This window comes from Streptopelia decaocto (genome assembly GCF_964273445.1).
Source record: "Streptopelia decaocto genome assembly, chromosome: 4".
NCBI classification, from domain to species: Eukaryota; Metazoa; Chordata; class Aves; order Columbiformes; family Columbidae; genus Streptopelia; species Streptopelia decaocto.
The window spans coordinates 12,954,106-12,973,287 of NC_138658.1; the positions used below are offsets into that span (position 1 = coordinate 12,954,106).

General features: G+C 43.5%; 1 protein-coding gene across 2 annotated transcripts in view; it reads left to right on the forward strand.

The window, feature by feature from the left end:
• The window catches only part of AFG2A (AFG2 AAA ATPase homolog A), a 199,364-nt gene that overhangs the window by 148,714 nt on the left and 31,468 nt on the right, over nt 1–19,182 (forward strand). For both annotated transcript variants that reach the window (XM_082050673.1, XM_082050674.1), the window contains exon 15: nt 12,408–12,572. In XM_082050673.1, coding sequence (XP_081906799.1) covers nt 12,408–12,572 — 165 coding nt within the window. The remainder of the gene's footprint in view (nt 1–12,407; nt 12,573–19,182) is intronic.

Sequence of the window (19,182 nt, forward strand, 5' to 3'; positions counted from 1 at the left end):
CAGGAATGCCTTCAGGCTGACTGTAGAACATGTAAAAGGGGCTGACCAAAATACTTCCTCCATTGGAAAGTGCTCAGAGATGGAAACATTATGGGTGACTTCACAAAGTTGGGGACAGTGAAGGAGAAAATCAGATGGCTCAGCAGAGTCTTGCATCTGTTTGAAGGAACTCTTGGCAGTGCAGGCAAAGAATTTGAGTGGAGTGGCACCGAAGCTTTCTATCTAATATTTCATGTCTGTTAGGGGCTACAAATACTTGGCAGACCTGTAAAATGATTGCAGGACTTTGATCAGCACTGTTCCAGGCCTAATTACTGGAAAGTACATATTTCAATCCCAGACTCCAAGTTCTGTCTGTCACTTGCAACTGGCAACTGCAGTAAGCACTGTAATTTATGTAAACTCAGCACCACCCACAAGTTTCTAAGATCAACATACAAAGTGGTTTCTGCCGGTATGAGGGAGAAAACCACCAGGTTGTCTTCCTGCATCCGGGTGGAGGAAGTCAGTGATTGTCTGCTTGCAATAATAAAAGAAGGCATGTCTGCCAGGGCCTACTCTTCAAGCAGAGTATCTTGGCTTCTGACCCAGCCAGTGCACCACTGTTTTTAATTAGGTTGTGTCTTGACTACAGTAATATCCTGGCATGTAGCAATCTGGGATTTTATAGTCAAGGATGCAGTTTTTCCGTATTATCCTCACTTTCTCAATCTCTGGAACTGCATCACCTATGCTGTTATGCTGGTGGCAGGCTCGGTGACCACATCTGCCTGTTCCCAAAGATTCTTCTTCCCTGATGTCCTAGTCTGGTCCCAGGAAGGCTCTTTAGCTGTGTGGCCATGTTAAAAGGCTCGTGTTGCCTGTCTGCTGCTGGATGTTCTACATCAAGTGGTGCTTTGCTGCACGCGCGCCACTTTGCAGGTGCTGGTAAGAGGCTTCTTTCCTACTGCATGTATTTATCTGTTTGGGTTTTTTTCTCCTCAATTTATAACCAAAATTTGATTAAGTGCATTTTTTAAGAGGAGAAGAGGGCTTCATTGGTTTTCAGACATCTGGACTGAGTTTAAAACCCTACAGCGCGTCTTCTGGTTGTACTCATACCAAAAGCATGGTTGGGATTTGGTGACCTGAACTATTTGCTCTGCACAGCAGGCTCCTGCATGGCCACCAGCCGTGCCCTTGGCAGGCAGAAAGCCTCATTGGTAGGACGTGCCAGCCTCAAGGAGGTATCTAGGATACCTTGCGGGGTCTCAAATGGCACTATGCAAGTGGATGGTACCCAGTATGTGTTGGTTACAAAGGGGCAGGAGGGCTATACCTCCCAAAGAGAAGGGGTTACAACCAGGATTTGTTTGTTTCACCCCCTGTCTCTTTGGAATAAAACATAAGCCTCAAGACAGATTTTAAAAAGACAAGATCACCCTGGTTTCCGATTTTAAGTACAAATGAGTGATGTTTCTATTATTGTGACTTTATTCTCTGTACAAATTGAATGACTTTTCCTTTAGCTTACAGTAATTGTAACCAGTATCTACTTTATTTCTCTAAATGGTCTTCCAGAGCCACGGTAGTAAAATAATATCTTTCAAATAATGAAAACCAGAAGTGCTTTTTTTTTTCTGCCACAGCATTAGCTGTGACAATGGAAAGTCATTGATTTCCTTTTGAAGCTGTTTCTAAATTGTTTCATTGATGTTGCCTACCTCTCTGATGATCTTTATTCACAAACAGCTTGTTTCAAGTACCTGTTTTCTTCTGTGAACCTTTCTTTTACACTATATTTATCTGTAGTTTATTAGACATGTCTGTAAAGTTTGATCACAAGCCAGGTAAATTCATCAAGATTTTTGTGGTAGGGTAGTCACTGAAATAACCAGGTGTAAGCAAAACAGAAACTGATATGACAAAAGGTTGTATAAAATGGATCATACAGCTTTCCAAATACATCTTCTTGTGTGCAGCGCATTTTTACTGCTGTTTGTCATACACTGAAGTATTCAGTTTCAAGAAGTGTTTAGAGCATGTCCTGTTAATGAATCCTATGAAAACAGAATGTAGGAGATGAAAAGCTGCTACAAGGCAGGTCCTGATCAAGCTGACCTGCTGTGGATTTTTGGCTTTTGAGGCTAAGGTGTCTCTTTGAAAAGACTCTCATCCCGTGCTGGTAATTTAATCAGTCAGAGCAATGGTACTAGAAAAGCATAGCTTATGTATGGAAAATATTGTATTATGTGGCAGATCATTGTTACAGCTTTCGAAAGCTTCTGAAGAGAACTGTAATGTCTTGGCAGGAGTTCAAAATTCTCTTTCCTACAAGGAACAGGTTTGGTGGTATTTTTTTTCCTCTAACATGTCATTTTGAGGTTATACGGTAACATCTGTCAGAGCTATGCTAACCTCTGTCATCCAGCTGTTATAATTGTGGTATTTTCCTTCCTCTTCCTTCTCTTTCCTCTCCTTTCTGCTTTCCTCTCTCCTCCCTTAGAAAAAAAACAAAACAAAACAAAACACAACAAAAACCACCTCCTTTTATACTGAAACTTCAGGTGGAATGAAGTGGTTATAAAAGCATCTGTCAACACAGGAGTAGGTTGCCAAACCAAGTATTTGGATTGGAAGTCATGCCTTCCCAACTGCTTGAAAACAGGAAGTATCTCTGTTAAGTGATGGATAGCTCTACTTTGCTGAGAGGAAGAAAAGGCTTTTTTTTTTTGCTTTTTTTTTTTTTTGCTTTTTTCCTTCTTTTTTTGTCTTTTTTTTTGCCTCTGGGCTAATAAATGAGCTCTGCAGTTGTTTCATGTATGTAAAGAAAGACTCCTTTATAATTGTGTATATGGCTGCACACATCGGCGTGTGTATATATGTGTGTGTGTATGAATATAAACACTAAACCTCCCCCCCCCCAACCAACAATCCACTTTGTACATGATCAGTCCCTGTCAGAAGCCAGCCCAGGCACATCTGATCCCAGTGATTCCTGTAAAGCTCTCAGAATCTGTCAGAAACAGCCTGCAGGATTGCAACGGCTCCTGGGTGATTAATTGCCAAAAGAGTCTGGTTCCAGGTTCTATTACATGTAATTGTTATCTTTTCTAAAGGGGTTCTTTTATTAAACCCCCACCCCCAAAAAAGAGGGAAAAAAAGAACTGACATTCCTGAGGTTTTGCACCTCTTAGATATACACTGAAGAGGGTGTGTTACATTGTTTATTAGCTGATGATAGATTTTTTTTTTCTTCAGTTTATTTTAATTTTACTAAAAATCATTTTATCAGAAATGGGGGAGGAAGACCTGCATAAGATTTAGGAAAGAAGAGGGTGAGTTCAGTGCCTCATCCACAACAAACCCTTTCTGTGCAACGCAGCAAGGAGGAAGCTCCCGGCTCCTCACTAAAATTGCAGGAAAACAGCCAGATATCAGGACATCCTCTGCCCGCAGGCCACTGCAGTAAGGCTGCTCAGGTTGGAGATGGGGCAAGAACAAGCTCTCGTGCCTGCAGCGCCCCTTGCCAAGGAAGGTGCCGCCGTGGCCCTGCGCCGGGGCTGTGCCGCTTGGCACGGGCGCAGGGAGAGAAGGACACAGCTGCAGCCCAGCGAGGAGAGGAGGAATGGTCAGGCACTGTTTTTTACAAAGAGTCTGTGGCTTGAAAATGGGTGTTTGAGTGTCCTGAAATTAGAGGCAGATTGTGGAGAATCTGCTAAATTGCTTTGAGTTTTTCTGAGACTGTATTCACAAAGCAGAGGGGAGGAGAGCTTGGCTCCCTGTGGGTGCCTCCATGTCTTTCAATACATGTAAGAGGCTTGAGTCGGAGCTGAGTTTCTCCGGTGCCAAACTGGAGTATCTGGAATCATATCAGTAGAGTTGCTTGGATTTGCGCTGCTTTTACGGCATTGAAAATGTGCTGTGTTACTGACAGGTTTAGACTTTTATAGATGGAGGCCTGGGCAAAGCTTGGCTCCCAATGAGCACCGTAGTAATTTGTGCCAACTGGCCAATTTAACTGTTTGAATTATCAGGGGAAAAAAAAGCATGGAGATACTGGTTCTGCAGCTGCAGAATATCTGACTGCAGATGTTTCTGCCAAGAGAAGTGATTGAAACTCAGTTTCTTGAGATATTTTAATCCTATCTGAACAAAACCACATAAAAACATGTTCTGGTATTATCTGCATGGGCCAAGGAGTACATTGTTCCTCACAGTTGTGTTTACATGGTCTCACTGCTGCAACGAAACAAGTCTCCTCAAGTCTTCTTTCTCTGTGATTCTCTTTGAATTAGCTATATTAATCAAGCTCTGTCAGTGGCAGGACTGTGATGTACAGCGGTTGGGACGCTGATGTTACTGATTAAAAAGATGAGAATATTTTGTTGCGTCCAGCTTTGTGCAGGTTTGGAAATATAAGCCTGGCTTTTTGCAGAGCTTTCCTGCTTCTCTGTTCACAAGCAGTTTCTTTAGATGGTGGAGAGGCTGTAACCCTACCAGCCATCCCTCTTCTCTGCTGCCTTTCTCCACACCTGACCTCAGCTGCCCACGGTGCAGGAGGGACCGTGGGAGGTAAGTTAAGGAGGAGGCAGGAGGGCACAGGAGCCTCTTCCCTGAGCTACAGAGGCAAGATAAGGCAGCTGAATAATCCCTGGTGCTACATGCTCGGTGCCATATCCCCAAAGGCAGAGGCACGGCTACTTCCAGCCTGAGCAGCCTGAAACCCCATGGCTTGGCAGGGAGGCGAGGGCTGCGGTGCGGATGCCAGGCTGCGGTGCAAATGCTGGGCTGTGGTTCAAATGCCGGGCTGCGGTGCAGATGCTGGGCTGCGGTGCAAATGCCAGGCTGTGGTGTGGATACCAGACTGCGGTGTGGATGCCAGGCTGCGGTGCGGATGCCAGGCTGTGGTGCAGATGCTCGGCTGCGGTACAAATGCCGGGCTGCGGTGCGGATGCGGGGCTGCGGTGCGGATGCCGGGCTGCGGTGCGGATGCCGGGCTGCGGTGCGGATGCCAGGCTGCCACTGGGCTGAATGCGCTGGCTCTGGGGTGGGCTCTGCATGGTGGCAGTGCTGTGGTGGTGGTGGTGGTTAAAGACCCAGCCCTCTATGGGACCTCATCTGTGCCAGACAGCAGGGAAAGAAGAGAACTCACAGTCAAAATCAGCTCTGAATGTTTTGGCTGCCTGAAGGCTTGATGTGCTTTCACATCAACTCTGGATATTTTTTGCTTTCTTTCAAGCACTTTTACAAACTGCCTGTTTGTAACTTAGCTATTTAAGCAACGCTCCTATCTGTTTAAAATCTCCACCATTAGTGGAAATGACTGATTTGCTCTGAAACACGCAGAAGCAGGGTATGTCATTCAAAACAAGCAACACCAGTGGTTTCCATTGATTCGAGGCAGTTGTTTTCCCAGGTTTCATCTTATAAGAAAAGATGAATTCATTATTTTCTGCTTACGGGAACTGCGGGGTAAACTTTGTTTTGCTGTAATGATTAAGGGACTATCTGTAGTGATAGCTGAATGTGTTAGTTCCTGTTGGTAACCAGCAAAGTGAGCAATTCCAGCAGATACATTGAATTACACAGAAAAGATTCCCTCTGTTGATGAGACAAACTGGAAAGGGGTAAAAATCAGTGGGTGAAGTAAAATGATTAACTTATAGTAGTAGCCTTGGAGGTTAAGCAAATGAGTAGTAAAATCCTACACAAGCAGGGGAGTTCGCTTTGCAGCAAAGGACAGGTTGCCCTCTTATTTTTCAGATGGTTAACTCTCTGTATCGCTTCATCTTTGTTTGGATTTGGATGATATAAACTGTTTCCCTGTTCAAGCTGGTTTACTGTTTGTCGGCGTATCAAACCACATGTTTGTTCTCTGCCTTTAATTAGAACTTCTGGTTAATCCCTGAGTAAAACGTTCACACTGTGCTTACTGCCACTTGATAGCGCACATTCTTCCTGAACACCTGCTGTCAAACATATCATGTCTTTTCTTGTCAACTTGCACAATGCTCCAGGTCTTGAGCAAGACTGACATGACGGAAGGGTTGTACAGCCTGATTTTTAGAAATCTCTGTGGAAAGTGAGGCCTTTGCATAGGGACCGATAATAGGAGACTGCGGCATTTTGTAGGAGCTAGTTTCCAATTATATCTAATGGAATTCTGTTTGCAAATGCAGATTTTGAAGTAGTGGGTATACTGCAGCTTAAAGGAGCAAACTGCTCCACCCTGAGAGGAATCGTAGATGTTGTGTAACGAGAGCAGAGAGTAATCTGCACAAATCTTGGGAGAAGTACAAGGGTGGTGGCCAGCCAACAAGTCATCAAAGAGGGGAACTGGTTTGAGATGTTGGCATGTGCTGACGGTGGTGACAGACGTTGGCACAGAAGGAAGAAGGTGGGGAGCAGGAAGAGTGTGGGGAAAGGGGCTCTTGGCAAGAAAAAGGCAGTATCGCTTGACTCAAGAACCTGTAGTTACACGACTCCAGCCTTGTGACACAGCAAATAAGTGTGTCACCTGAAACACAGGAGTTCGAGGTTCCCTCCTGAAGCAGCTCATGCCAGATGGAAGGGGATAAACACCTTGTGGAGCAATAAAATTTAGCTCTCCACTGGACTGTTTAAGTGCTTAAGAGTGACACTCTAATGTGCCTTTTCCCCTCAGCACCTTTCATCTTCAGTAATTAAGCCATGATTGCAACAAACCTCCAGTAGCCTGTCTAGCAAACAGGATGGATGAGCTTCCCGGACTTGAAACTTTTGAAGACGCTAAAATGCCAAGTGCTTCCCTGGCTGCTGCATTGGGAGCATGAACCTGCTCTGGCACAGGGGGAGGATGAAAATGTCAGGCACCGAGTTGAGCCTCAAAAAGCACATGAGAAGCACCTTTATGGGAGCTGACTTTGCTCCTGCAACAGAGAAATATGATGGCACAAGAAGGCCCTTTCATCATTGTTAACAAATTCACTTCCCCAGCCTACCTTTTGCCTTAATATTTTCCATGTTTGCAACACATCTGTACTGACATGTGGGCAAAAACACTGAAAGGATCTCACAAACAGTGCTTGCGCAGACCGCAGGAAAAATGTGACTGACTTTAAAATGCTTTATGTATGTTCAAGTACTGTAATGAGAAAAGTAAAAAATATTGCATTACCAAATTAGATTACAAGATATTGAGTACCTCTCATATTTGAGACTCCGTGTAAGTAGGGACCACAACCAGGGTTCTTAAATAGCAATTGTTAATTTAAGTTGAAAGGATTTAGTTACAAAGACAACAAGTTGTTTTGTTATCTCTAGTCCTCTCATTTTTATCTGTGGTCTAATCCCAATAGACTCCAAAGGTGAGATTAAACTTTTAGTTGCCTTTTTTAGGTTCTGTATTAAAATAAATGTATTTACTTGAAAGGAAATGTCTTAAATTTAGTATAAAAATCTGTTCCTACTTGTGGAGATTGATTGCAGCAGAGAACATGCAGTAACGTTGATTCTCCAGATGAACTTTGTTACCTGCTGAACCTACTTGCTCTCTCTGTTACCTCAATATGCAGTTTACTGCACAGCATATGTTTTGCTATGCAAGTTATGTTTTGCTGATGAAAGTTTTGTCTAAGTTTGCCACATTTCTGGAATTATATTTTCTATTGTCAGCTTACCCTCTTCCACCATTATGGATGATGTTTTGTTTTAAGATCTGATTAAGAATTATTTGGCGAGTTAGACGTGTCTGTAGAGGTATGTCAGTAGGAAAGCTATTCTTTTTGTCCCACAGAAAGCTTGTCAGCTCTATATGCCTCCATCAGTGTTAGAATTCTGCATTGTTTGACAAAGTAGTTCTTGAAATGGCCAAGTACCCTTTGAAAAAGCTGACTAAAAATGAATGCTTTAAAGAAAACTGAAAGAGGATGATAAAAGTTAGCAAATCCCTAAGGTTAATTCTAGTCCATGCTGAAGAGGAACCACAAATATTTTCCTGGCTTTACATATTTAAGTTTTCTTTGCTGAAATAATCATCTTCATAATTGCTCACAAAATACACATTTTTGAACCAGGTATCTTTTCCAATGATACATTTTGAAGTAACACTCTATTTTAATTACTAAAGAATTTAAGCTTTTCTCTTTGAAAGGGGAGTAGTTTCTTCTTCATTAAAATGTGGTTTTGCTATTGATGATATTATTTATTACATGACAATTATCTCACTTTCCTGGTGCCCCCATGAATAATATTGTACCTGTGTACCACTGTAACCTTTCAGTGTATGTACACTCAGACCCCTTTCATAAATGTTATGGTAGCAACAAAAAAATTACATAAACTCACAGAAGAATTGCTTAATGGTATGAAGTATTCTGGTTTCTACCAAAACCCCAATTACTTAATTTTGTGCCCTTCCTGGCCTACATAAATTATGCAACTCTCACATCTCGACATCAATGAATTATGTAGCTCTGCGCACACATCAATTAATTTTGGCCCCATCAACTTCCCACCTTCTGTGTGCTCCTAGCCTCAAATCAGTTCTGCATCTCCCAGCCGCCAGCGGTTAATTTTGCTCTCCCGGCAGCGCGTATCTGCCCGAACCTGCAGCTCCGCTTCAACTCTTCACCCTCCTCCTCCTGCCTCTCCTTGTGCTCAGCCTCGCTCCTCCGGCCGCTGCTGCCTTCTCCTGCCCACTTCCTCGCCTTCTCCTGGCCACTTCCTCGCCTTCTCCTGGCCACTTCCTTGCCTTCTCCTGGCCACTTCCTCACCTTCTCCTGGCCACTTCCTCGCCTTCTCCTGCCCAACTTCTCCCGTTTGGCAGCCAAGGTCAATCCCAGGCAGCTTCACCTCCTGCCTCACGTGTGAGTCAGTGCCAGGTCCCACCAGCCACCGTGCCCACTGTGCCCTGGGGGCAGTGGGGCGGGTCTGGAGGTGACCTGGGTGTCCTTATTGCTCTCTACATGGTTTCCAAAGAGCAAATTGCAAGATGGAAGCTCTGTCTTCTGGAGTGGCCTGTGAAAGTCATCGCATGCTTGGGGCAACCACTTGCAAAACCCTTCCCGTGGGGAAGCCTGCATCACGCAACATCCCACTGAGAAGAGAAATAGCTTCTAGTTCTAGAAACGATGTTGAGGAAAAAGGTGGTGCCAGCATCCATCAAACTCAGCACTGCTGCCAGCAGCAGGAGCAAGCATGACCTGGGCCTCGATCTTAAAGCTGACACTGTTGTTGCAGATGTCCACACCAAATGCCACAGTAGGCTTCTTGAAGCAACCCAGAAAGAGCTCGCTGTCCTCCAGAAGAAACTTCAGCGAGTAAAAGCATCAAGAAGGCTATCTTATTCCCTTATTGCAAACCTCTACATGCAGCTCAGTTCTAATTCCAAAAAGGAAAAGTATCTCCATGAGAAGTATGCAGAGACCAAAAGCCTCAGCATCCAGCCTGAGAGGGCAACATGATGTCCTGCAGATGAGAATGGCCTGGACTTGCTGTTGCTCTCCGGTTGCTTTCAGGCGGGCGGGCAGCAGAGCAGCTCTGCAGCCCACCCACAGCCCTCACTGGGGATTTGCTCTCCAGTAACACAGGACAGGTCAAGGCAGGCCCCTTCCTCACCCTCTTCTTCACTTTTAGTTCCTCAGGAGGACAGAGTGGAGGGGGCTGGTGGCTTGCCAAAGGGAAAAGGGTGGTGACAGCAGAGTGAGGAGCAGCTGGGCTGTGCCCAGGGTCTCCACAGTTCCTGTCCAGCTGGACTGTCGGGAGCACTGATGGAGACCAGCTCTCAGTTCAATCTGCTTTTCTCTCCAGGGGCTGGAGGGAATTTGACTCTTTTCTCCTGTGAGGTTACCAGATATTTTCTCTCTGTTCCTTTTCATCAGTGTCTATTTAAGCAGCAAGCGCTGAAGAGACCGACTTGTACTTTTTTTTTGTACAGTTCCCAGCACATATGGCTGTCTTGGACAGGGTCCCTAGGCCTGATTGCAGCAAAAAGTCATGATAGTGTGTATAAAACTTTGGCCTCCAACTATACCTATATATAAAATCCAAAGCATTTGGGACAAACTGGAGGAAATACGATTTTAGTAACTAATTAAAAATATATTCACTCTTTTACATCTGCAGTTGTGCTTTGCAAGCATGGGTGCTCTGTCATGTTTGAAATCTCTATCTCAGAACCAAAAGCCAATGCAATACAAAGGAGTGTTTGGTCCTAGCTGATTGGCATCAAGTGTTTTTCCTGTCCCACTTGCACAACAACCATGACCATTCATCAGTGTGAAGCTAAGCAGGCCCTAGAAAATGTTCTAATTATCTGGGCTTTCTGAGTAAACCTGCCTGGATTTAAAAGAGGCATACCACTGTACTCATGTGAACATTTCTTGTTTCTTCTAAATAATAGAATTAGCTATGGGCATTTCCTTAAAAGCATGCAGAACACAATTGCAGTATAATTTCTCTCCCTCCAAGCCTCGTCTTGAAACATGCAAATTTCTCTTTCAAGTGTGTTGGCAAAAAAATGGCAACATCCTGATACACACATGATTTAGACACTGAATTACACACTGGTCGGGTTATCATCAGTGGGCTGAGTTCTTTGGCGAATATATCACAAGTGCTATGTAAAGTAGCACAGTCTGCTGAGGAAATATCAGTGGGCAGCTTGGTTCTTGCTCTCTTTTGTAAGGATCCAGTGTTGGCCACTGCCAGGGACAGGGTACTGGGCTGGATATGGACCTTTAGGCTTCCCAGTACAGCCTCACTATGTCCTTACAGAGCTCAATGCAACGCACTGCAGGGCTGTGCACTTTCTGCTGAGCGTTTTCATGTTCTGTTTTAAAAATAACAAGACATCTCTTAACATTCAGGATACATTTTTCCACTCTGAAGCACCACAACAGTCTTTTTAAAGAAACTCTAGGAAGGGTGTTAACTTGATCAATGCTGCGCAGGAAGGAAAGCTCTTTCCTACTATTTTTTCAGCGTGACTTTCACTGACATGATCAGGCTGGGAAAAGACTTATTGGCTGACAGCCCAGGACAGCCATGCAGTATCTCTAGTCATCTGGAACTCAAACTACTCTGCCCAAGGGAGAACCATAACATAAAAACAATTTAGGTTACATGCTGAATCTTATAAACATGGTTCAGTTTTTAAAAAATAGTTTAAATACTATTTATGTGTATTCACTATGCGCACTTTTTTCCACAAATGTCAAGTAAGAAAGCCTGGGAGGCTTTTTACTTTTTTTGCTGTAGACCATTTTCACAAATCTTGCTGGAGATTTTTAGAAATACAGGAAAATGAACTTCCTCTCTTCTCATAAATTTAAGATCTGGGCTTCTCCTGTGTATCGGATATAATTGTTTTATGTATAGATGTTTACTTTTTGACCCCATCCAGAAAGCACAGAGTCACAGAAAGGCTGGTTGCAGGGGGCTCCCAGAGGCCCTGCGGCAGGTGGGGAGAGCTTGGCTTCATCTGGCCCAGCTGCAAAAGCCCTGGGGACAGAGTTTCCGCAGCCTCCTCGATGACCTGCCCCGGTGCTGCACTCCTCTGCTAGAGATTTTTCCTCCTGTCCAGTGTGAACCCTCCATGCTGCACTTTGGGCCATTGTGCCCTCTTACCTTGTCTGTTGCCGCTGCCCTGAGTTCGCTCTGTCACCTTCCCACCTCTCCCCAGTGTATTTTATCGGAGGAACCCTGAGAAACCAAAGTGCAAGGGCCAATACATGTGTATGAAACTGAAAAGCTGAGGCGTCAACTTGTGACTGTGTTAATCTGTTGAATTTTCAGTTGTCTCGCAGCACAGGAGAAGGAAAAACTGAGGGTTTTCCAGCACTTCAAGGCTGATGCTATGTGTCTTAAACCATAGTGCTTTTGCAAGCCTATGTTTTTTCCTTTTCCTTTTTGAAACTGAGCATCACTGGCCTCTGTCTATTGTTACCTTATTTTGCATAAAAACCTGAAAGAGTAATCTGCTCTTCTGTAAGCGTGTTTGGAATAAAGCAACATGAATCCAGAATGTAAGCTTCACTTCAAAAAAACCTTTTTGCTCTACTTGTTGTCTTGACTGAAGATCTGAACTTGGGATGCGTCCATTGCCATTTGTCCTTCTGCCAAGTGCTAACATTCCGGCACACCTTGCAACAAGCCTAAAATTATTATTTTAGGAAAATGACTATAGTTCCTTTATGATGCCTTTTTTCCATAAACTGGTATTTCACAAGCTGAGTAGCCTTACTGTCTTTTCAGTGACTGATTTATTCTAACATAGGAGAATAACCCCTCTTGTACATAGCTTGATTGTTCTTGTGCAGCTTCTTGCTTTTGCTGAAATTGTTGGTTATTAGGCAGCAGTGGTGTTTTTAAATGAATTGTGGTTTTTATTTTCTTGATGTGATGTGCTGTGTGTTTTAACTTTTTCTGTGATGCTTTCATTGCAGGCCTTGCTGAGACCGGGACGAATAGACAGAATTATCTACGTGCCACTGCCAGATGCAGCCACTCGTGGGGAAATCTTCAAACTTCATTTTCAGTCCATGCCAGTCAGCGATGAAGTCTGCTTAGAGGAGCTTGTTCGGCACACACAGAAGTACTCAGGAGCAGAGGTAAAACTTTCTAAATGGTAACAGCTACACAAAATTGTATATTTAAAATTGAATTAAAGTATCCAGATATCCTCCCTTGTGTCTTCTCAAAGTGTTAGACGGAGTTATGAAAGGGCATGTTTGAGAGATTCCTGTGTTTTTGCTCAGAAAGCAGAATAGAGTCTGTGGCTTTTTACCTTCAAGATCTCCATCTTGATTGTTGCCAGGGAAAGGGCTTCTTCCAGGGTGAGCCTGTCACGGTCACGGGTGGCTGCACTGAGGATGTGCTGCCAGAAGGAGTGGAGGGAGATGGGGGCAAGTGCCCTCAGGCTGCCCAGGCACTTCACCTGGGCCTCCCCACCTCCCCAGGGATCTTCTGCATTTGGGATTGTGACTGAGAGGCTCGGGTGGAGGGAGGAGAGACAGAGCTATGAGACAGCGTAGGGGAGTTGCAAGGGAGTCACTGTCACTTTGAAGCTGGTGTTTTCCTATTACAGGTAATCAAGACCTCACAGCATCACTTATAGCTCATTGCTATTAGTTAATCAGCTTCTGACAATGGACATCAGACAATTACTGCCTGTCCTACGTAGAAGGAGAAACTTTGTCAGATGCTGCTGCCTGGCAGTTACAATAAGCATTGGTACATTAGTGGTCACCACTCTGTTCCCTGAATATTATTCATGTCAGTGTCTCGTGAAAGGATATTTCATTCTTTCCTCATTTTGATTAATTGAAAGTAATTATATTACTTCAAAAATTCAAAGAATGCTATTAAGGTTGCCAATTCGAGCTCTTAAAAGGTATGAAATACCAGAATTAAAATTTCCACCTTACTGTAGCCAGTCCTAGTGTACGCGTTATCGCACCATCTTTAATTACATAGTCACCTTCTACTTTTTCCATAGCAGAGCGGAAAATGTGATGTGCTTGCCTCGGCTCCCCCATCTTCCTACATGCTGTTTGCAAGGGCAGGGAAATAAGCTAAACTTTTGCCTTGGTCCAAAAGAGAGGGTGACTATGGAGTATTTGTGTCATTCCTATAATGCTGAAGGCCCTTCTCAGCTGACTGGTCATTGCATTTGTTCCTAGGCAAGACTTTTGCTCATTTAGCCATCGCTTAAACGCTGGCGTGGTGTAAAATGCTGTGTTGCCTACTAGTAGCCTCTGGCTGGTGCGGGCAGTGCTGTGGGTGCTCCAGGGCCAAGGGCTGGGGTCAGACGTGGCCACGGGCAGCAGCAGCACCCAGGCTGCCCTCCAGGCTTGTGCCGGGAACCCGCGTCACAGCGGACACCAAAGTCAAACCCGCAAGAGCTTTCCAGGACAAACTGTGCTCTGCGAGCGAATGAATGAAAGCGGCATAGTGAGAGAAGCCGCTTCGAGTAGGACATCTTTTTACCGCAGAATGTGGGATCTCGTAATGAAAAAAAGGCAGAAATAGAAAGGATTGCAGGCTTAAATATTGGTCTGGGAAACTGCTGGAGCTCTACTGGCTCCGTGCTTTGGAGCGGTGACGTGAAACAGCACTATGTTTTTACACAGATCTCAGTGATACGACATTTGCTGCCTTGGGAAAATTTATCTGCTTCTGGCTGAGGTACAAGCCTCCAAAAACATAAATATAAACATATCCTCTGTTGTGTATGGAAACCATCTTCTTACTAGGCAACAACTGTAATGCTTGTATTTCAGAAATTCCAAGCATATGGGGATTTCCTTTGGATCCGGAACTGCTGAGGCTCTAGCGGCCAATTCCTGTGCTTAGTTGATAATGAGTCGCAAATGTCCTGGTGCTGGTTTTGCACAGAACCAGAAAGAAGTTAATGGTTCATTGAGTGCATCTATAGATTAGTCCAGGGGAAAACCGCCTGCCTTTCTCTAACATGGCATTTCTCATGAATTTTGTTCTTTTGCATCAATCAAAGAATTATAATAATTGAGATGTAAAGACTGAATACAGAAAAAGCCTCAGTCAGTGTTCCTTGGAAGAACATATAAAAAGTCTTGACAGTTGGCACACACAGTGGCTAGTTTCCTTAAAGCCTTTTCTTCCTAGTGTCTCCAGCTTCACAAATAGTTTCCGCTGTTGAATGGCAAGTTCCCATTCCACTGTTATACCCTTTGTTTAGAAAAAGAAGTGGAAAATGCTTGGTTTTGTGACTAGAAGATGCTGTATGAATAGGGAGTTGCATGTAAAGATGCGTTGAATCATCCTGACATGAGCTGAATAAACAGCAAGTAAAGTGGATAGTTCAGTATGAATCTGGCTTCCAACTTGGCCTGTTTTCAGATCAGATAGTTGTGCATTTTTGCCTGTCATCACTTATGACCAGTTATCTCTGTTCACCTGCTGGATGTACGTTTCTTTTAATGAATACCTTTAAAGATATATCAAGATAGCAAAATAGGGTGATTACTTCCCACTGTTTCATGTGAGAGAAGATGGAAGATAATTTATGAGGGTGAATTACAATCTCCTTCTCTCATATGTAAGTGAAGTTTAATGTAAAAAAAGAAAGTGCATTAGAGGAGCAGTGTCTGTACAGTTAGCTTTTATTATGCTAATAGTATAGGTCAAACAAAGCCTCAGCTTTCTGGAAATATTTGAGTTTGAGTTCAGTCTTGATTTCCAGGCCGTTCTGAAGTACTGTTCTGCGGCAGTGCGGGAGGCTCTTCCTCAGGGATCTGCAAGGCAGGAAAGTCAGAAATTGTTTTAGAAGTTTCCGAATAGCAAGGTTTGGCCTCTGAGCTGATGTTGACACCGAGGATCATTCCCTCCTCCCTCCAAGGCAACTTCTTTGACTGCATCCCTGTCCTGAAGGCATCTGCCTTTTCCTAGGACTGTCCTCAACCTCTTTTTCGCAGGCCTGTGCAGGGCAGGTCTGTGCTGCAAGGACAGCTCTGCGGTAACCATGGGGAGCAGCCAGAGCTGCTCTTGTCTTTGCACCCAGCTTTTATTTTTGTAAGACATTTCTCCCGAAGGCCGTACCCGGGGAGCTGAGGCCTGGAGGGTTAGGCAGGAGGCTGTGCTGTGCTGTGCTGCCCCACCAGCCTCTGTGGCCCCTCCATGTGCCGTGACGTTAGCAAGGAGCGCTGGTAATCATGGAGGAGAGCTCTCTAGTCCTTGAAAGTCATAGAAATGGTTAAAACAGCAAACATTGCGCTGCACTGAAACTTTTATAAGGTTAATTCTAGTGTTTCTACATTTCATTTTGGGCAATATTGCAGGAAATCCGATTTTTAGAAAACTGATTATTATTTTAAATGGTTTTATATATTTTGGATGTCTTCACTGGGAGATTGTTCAGTCTGACCATAGCTTTTTCCCAGAGCGTTTTCACTGTTACACTTCATGGTGAGGAGTTTTATCTGTTTGATTGCCTACTGTGCTTTCCATAAAGTACAATTAATTAAAGATCCAACCACAGAAGCATGTAAAAGCAATGTTTGAAAGTGCAAGCAATGTGATTTCTTTGCGTCTCATTTGCTTGCTTTCATGATGCTGCTACGGCCAGCTTGCATTAGGAAAGTGGGCCTTCCACAAACTCAGGTGGTCTGCCTTCTTCATTTGTAGTTTAGATTAGATTTTTCATAATTACTGGCTTCTCTCTGTTGTAACAGAAAATAAACTTTCTAGTGCAAGCAAGAGCAAAATCATGTGGGCACTATCTGATAGGAAATTGCTTGTCGTGTGATTTTTAAATTTTACATTGTCTCAAACAGAAAAAAAGAAAGGCTGTGACTGGGACATGTCTTGGCCTAGAGGAAGGACATGTGCCCTTATAAATGCAAAGACCGATATCTTGATTAGACCTGTGTGGGGATATAAAAGATTGTGTCATTTGCCTTTACAAATTAACTGGCAGGGGTGTGTCTGTCTTCAGATCCTTGGAGTTTGCTTTCCAAAAAGGGACGAGCGAGGGATGAAGACAGTGTTTCCCCACTGTAGAAATATTTTGTTCTGGAAAGCAGGTGATAAATAAAAAGGAAAATAAACGTGGTAGAACGAGGGACCTTCTTTTATTGTATAAGCTCCGGTCAGATTATGTTTTTGTTGCAGTTTAGAAGGCAGTAGCAGAGAGGGAGGTTTTAGGCAGAAACTTAAACCAAGTTTTGAGCCGTTTTGAGTTTAAAGTTGGTTAGAAGTAATAAAATTAAATATTCTGGATATGATGGTAATATTCTTAAGACAAGCGTGCTTATAAAAGCGAGCTAATGGGACCGACTGCTTTTAAATTGGTGGAAAGCAGGTCATGGTGAAAGGGAAGGCTGGCATTGTTTCTATAGTATTATCAGTTTCCATGCTTACAGGAAATAATAGTAGAGCGGGAACCTGGGAGCCTGTAAATCTTTCACTGGTTCTTAGTCGAAGTAGAATAGTTAATGTAAAAAATATCTTTCTCACTTTGCAATAACTCTCGATGGGAACACAGAGAATGAAGGGAAAAAAAAGGCAAGCCAATGAAGGTTTGCTCTGGCTCAAATGAGACTGTATTTGTTGCCAAAAAGTATCTTTGCAGCAGCACACTGACTTGAATCAGCTAAAGCCTTTGACTCTTAAAATACGTATTCTAAAACATGTATGTTCTTGTTTACCAGATACTGACATGTTTAAACCATAAACTTTAATAAAAACTCACCCCAAATCTTCCCAAACCCCCTTCTCACTCTTGTAGAGGAATGTACCAACTACAAAAGAAGTGAAGATGCGTTCTTATCGTAGGTGTACAGGAGGGCAAACAGTCTTTTAAGAGATTGGGAAAAATTTGTACATTTGTCTCTTTACTAAGGAGCGTCTACAGTAAAGGTGAGAGAGGGCTTCGATATAGGAAAAATGGGACATCTGACAAATCAGGATGTATTATCTATTTATATCTAGTTTTCCATGAAGGAAAAGATCCTTCAAACTTAAGGGAAAGCCCTTCTTTAAAAAGAGCAATGGATCCAATCCTGTAGAGTAGCCTAAAAAGAGACACAGGCTTTTTATCAAAACAAAATGGTAAAGATTCTGTATGGAATGGGGCGAGAAAAACATTAGGCGTTGCAAATAATGTCCTGGCTAAAGCTCGTGGTTTTCCTTTTGAAATACAAATATGTTTGCTCCTTTTATGTTTAGTTATGCTAAATGCAGAGCATGTTCAATTCCCACTGAATTCAGTAGGTGTTGAAGGTACTCAACACATCATGCCTTGGGACCGGGCCCTCAGATTTTGAGCTCCTAGGATAGCACAAAAAAATGCGTGTGTCTTATCAGAAACAGGTGATGTGTGTGATGACCTTTCCTTCCGAAGGAGTTCTGCTTAGCTCCACACTGGGATACGGCATTACAGAAAAACATAATTTTCCAAGTGAGGGACACTGTCAAATTGAAACACAGCAAGATTAAGGCCTCAGATGAACCTCTGAAGTTTCTCTTGGAATGATGCATAGGATCTATTAATGTATATGACTTATTGAAAAGTGAACATTATTGTGTGGGTGGGTGAGGAGAAGAGACTCAGCCTTCGTCCAAGGTGGGTAATATGGGATCAACACCTTCCTACACATGTTTGTCAGTGCTGAGGATGTGTTTGGCACAGGTGGCTGGAAGGTGAGGAAATACCTGGCATTCGGAATGTTTTCTGAATGTCAGTGTTCGGGATAAACGCGATGAATCACAGGAAAGGAAATAACTAACTACACAGGACTTCCCATGGGATTTTGCTTACTGCTGGTCTCACAAGGGCCTCGTACGTGCAGAATGTGCTTGGGCAGATTGGGAAGGAGGGCAGCACAAGCATCTGGGTAATCACTTGGCATGGCGATGCCAAACCGTGAGAGTTTGCAGCATTGTGCCACCTTTCCTGCTCCCCTTTTTAGCCACTTTAAAAGGATCTGGTTCCCCTCCCCCATTTTTCAGAGATGGAGGGGAATCGTTGCCTTAAGTGGGCTGATTTTCATCACATCTTGTCTCAGCTGAGACCTGATAAAGTGCTATATGCATTCACCCTACGAGTATATAAAGTATGGTTTACAATTAGCATATTTATGCAAAATGTAAGATATGGCATACAGGAGAGCTTTTGCACTGAAAGTTATGTATGGCTTACTCATCTGGGAAAGAACATTTTATCCTTCAGTGAGATAATGATTTGCTAATAGTTTAATCAAGCAGAGGAGATTTAATGCATCTGACTGAAGGGACATTAGTGTTTCTGAAAAGGTCAGGCCCATTAACAGCTCAGGAGGATACAGTCAGGACTGCTTCCTAAATAACTCAAAGAACAGTGATCCTTAGAGGAACTTGGGGAAAATGCTGGAGGGAATTTGAATAACACCCCAAGCAAGCACCAAACAGTGTTAAGGCATAAAATTTATCCTGCTTCTCAAACCTGAGATTTTCTTTTCCTATACAGCCCAAAGAGCTGAACCTTTTGATTCCTTAAATTCTGAATTGCTTAGGGTGTGGGAACCTTAGAGCTAATTTCATTATGTTTTTGTCTTCCTTTCTGTGTCTTCGTTAGCTATTTTAATGGCACGGTCCACCTAGATTCTGTAAACGAGCACTCGGACTTGCTTTTGACCTCCCTGTGCCTTTGCAGGGTTATTTCGTGTTGTGTGCCTGTTTGGATAAAGCACCTGTGTTAGGAGC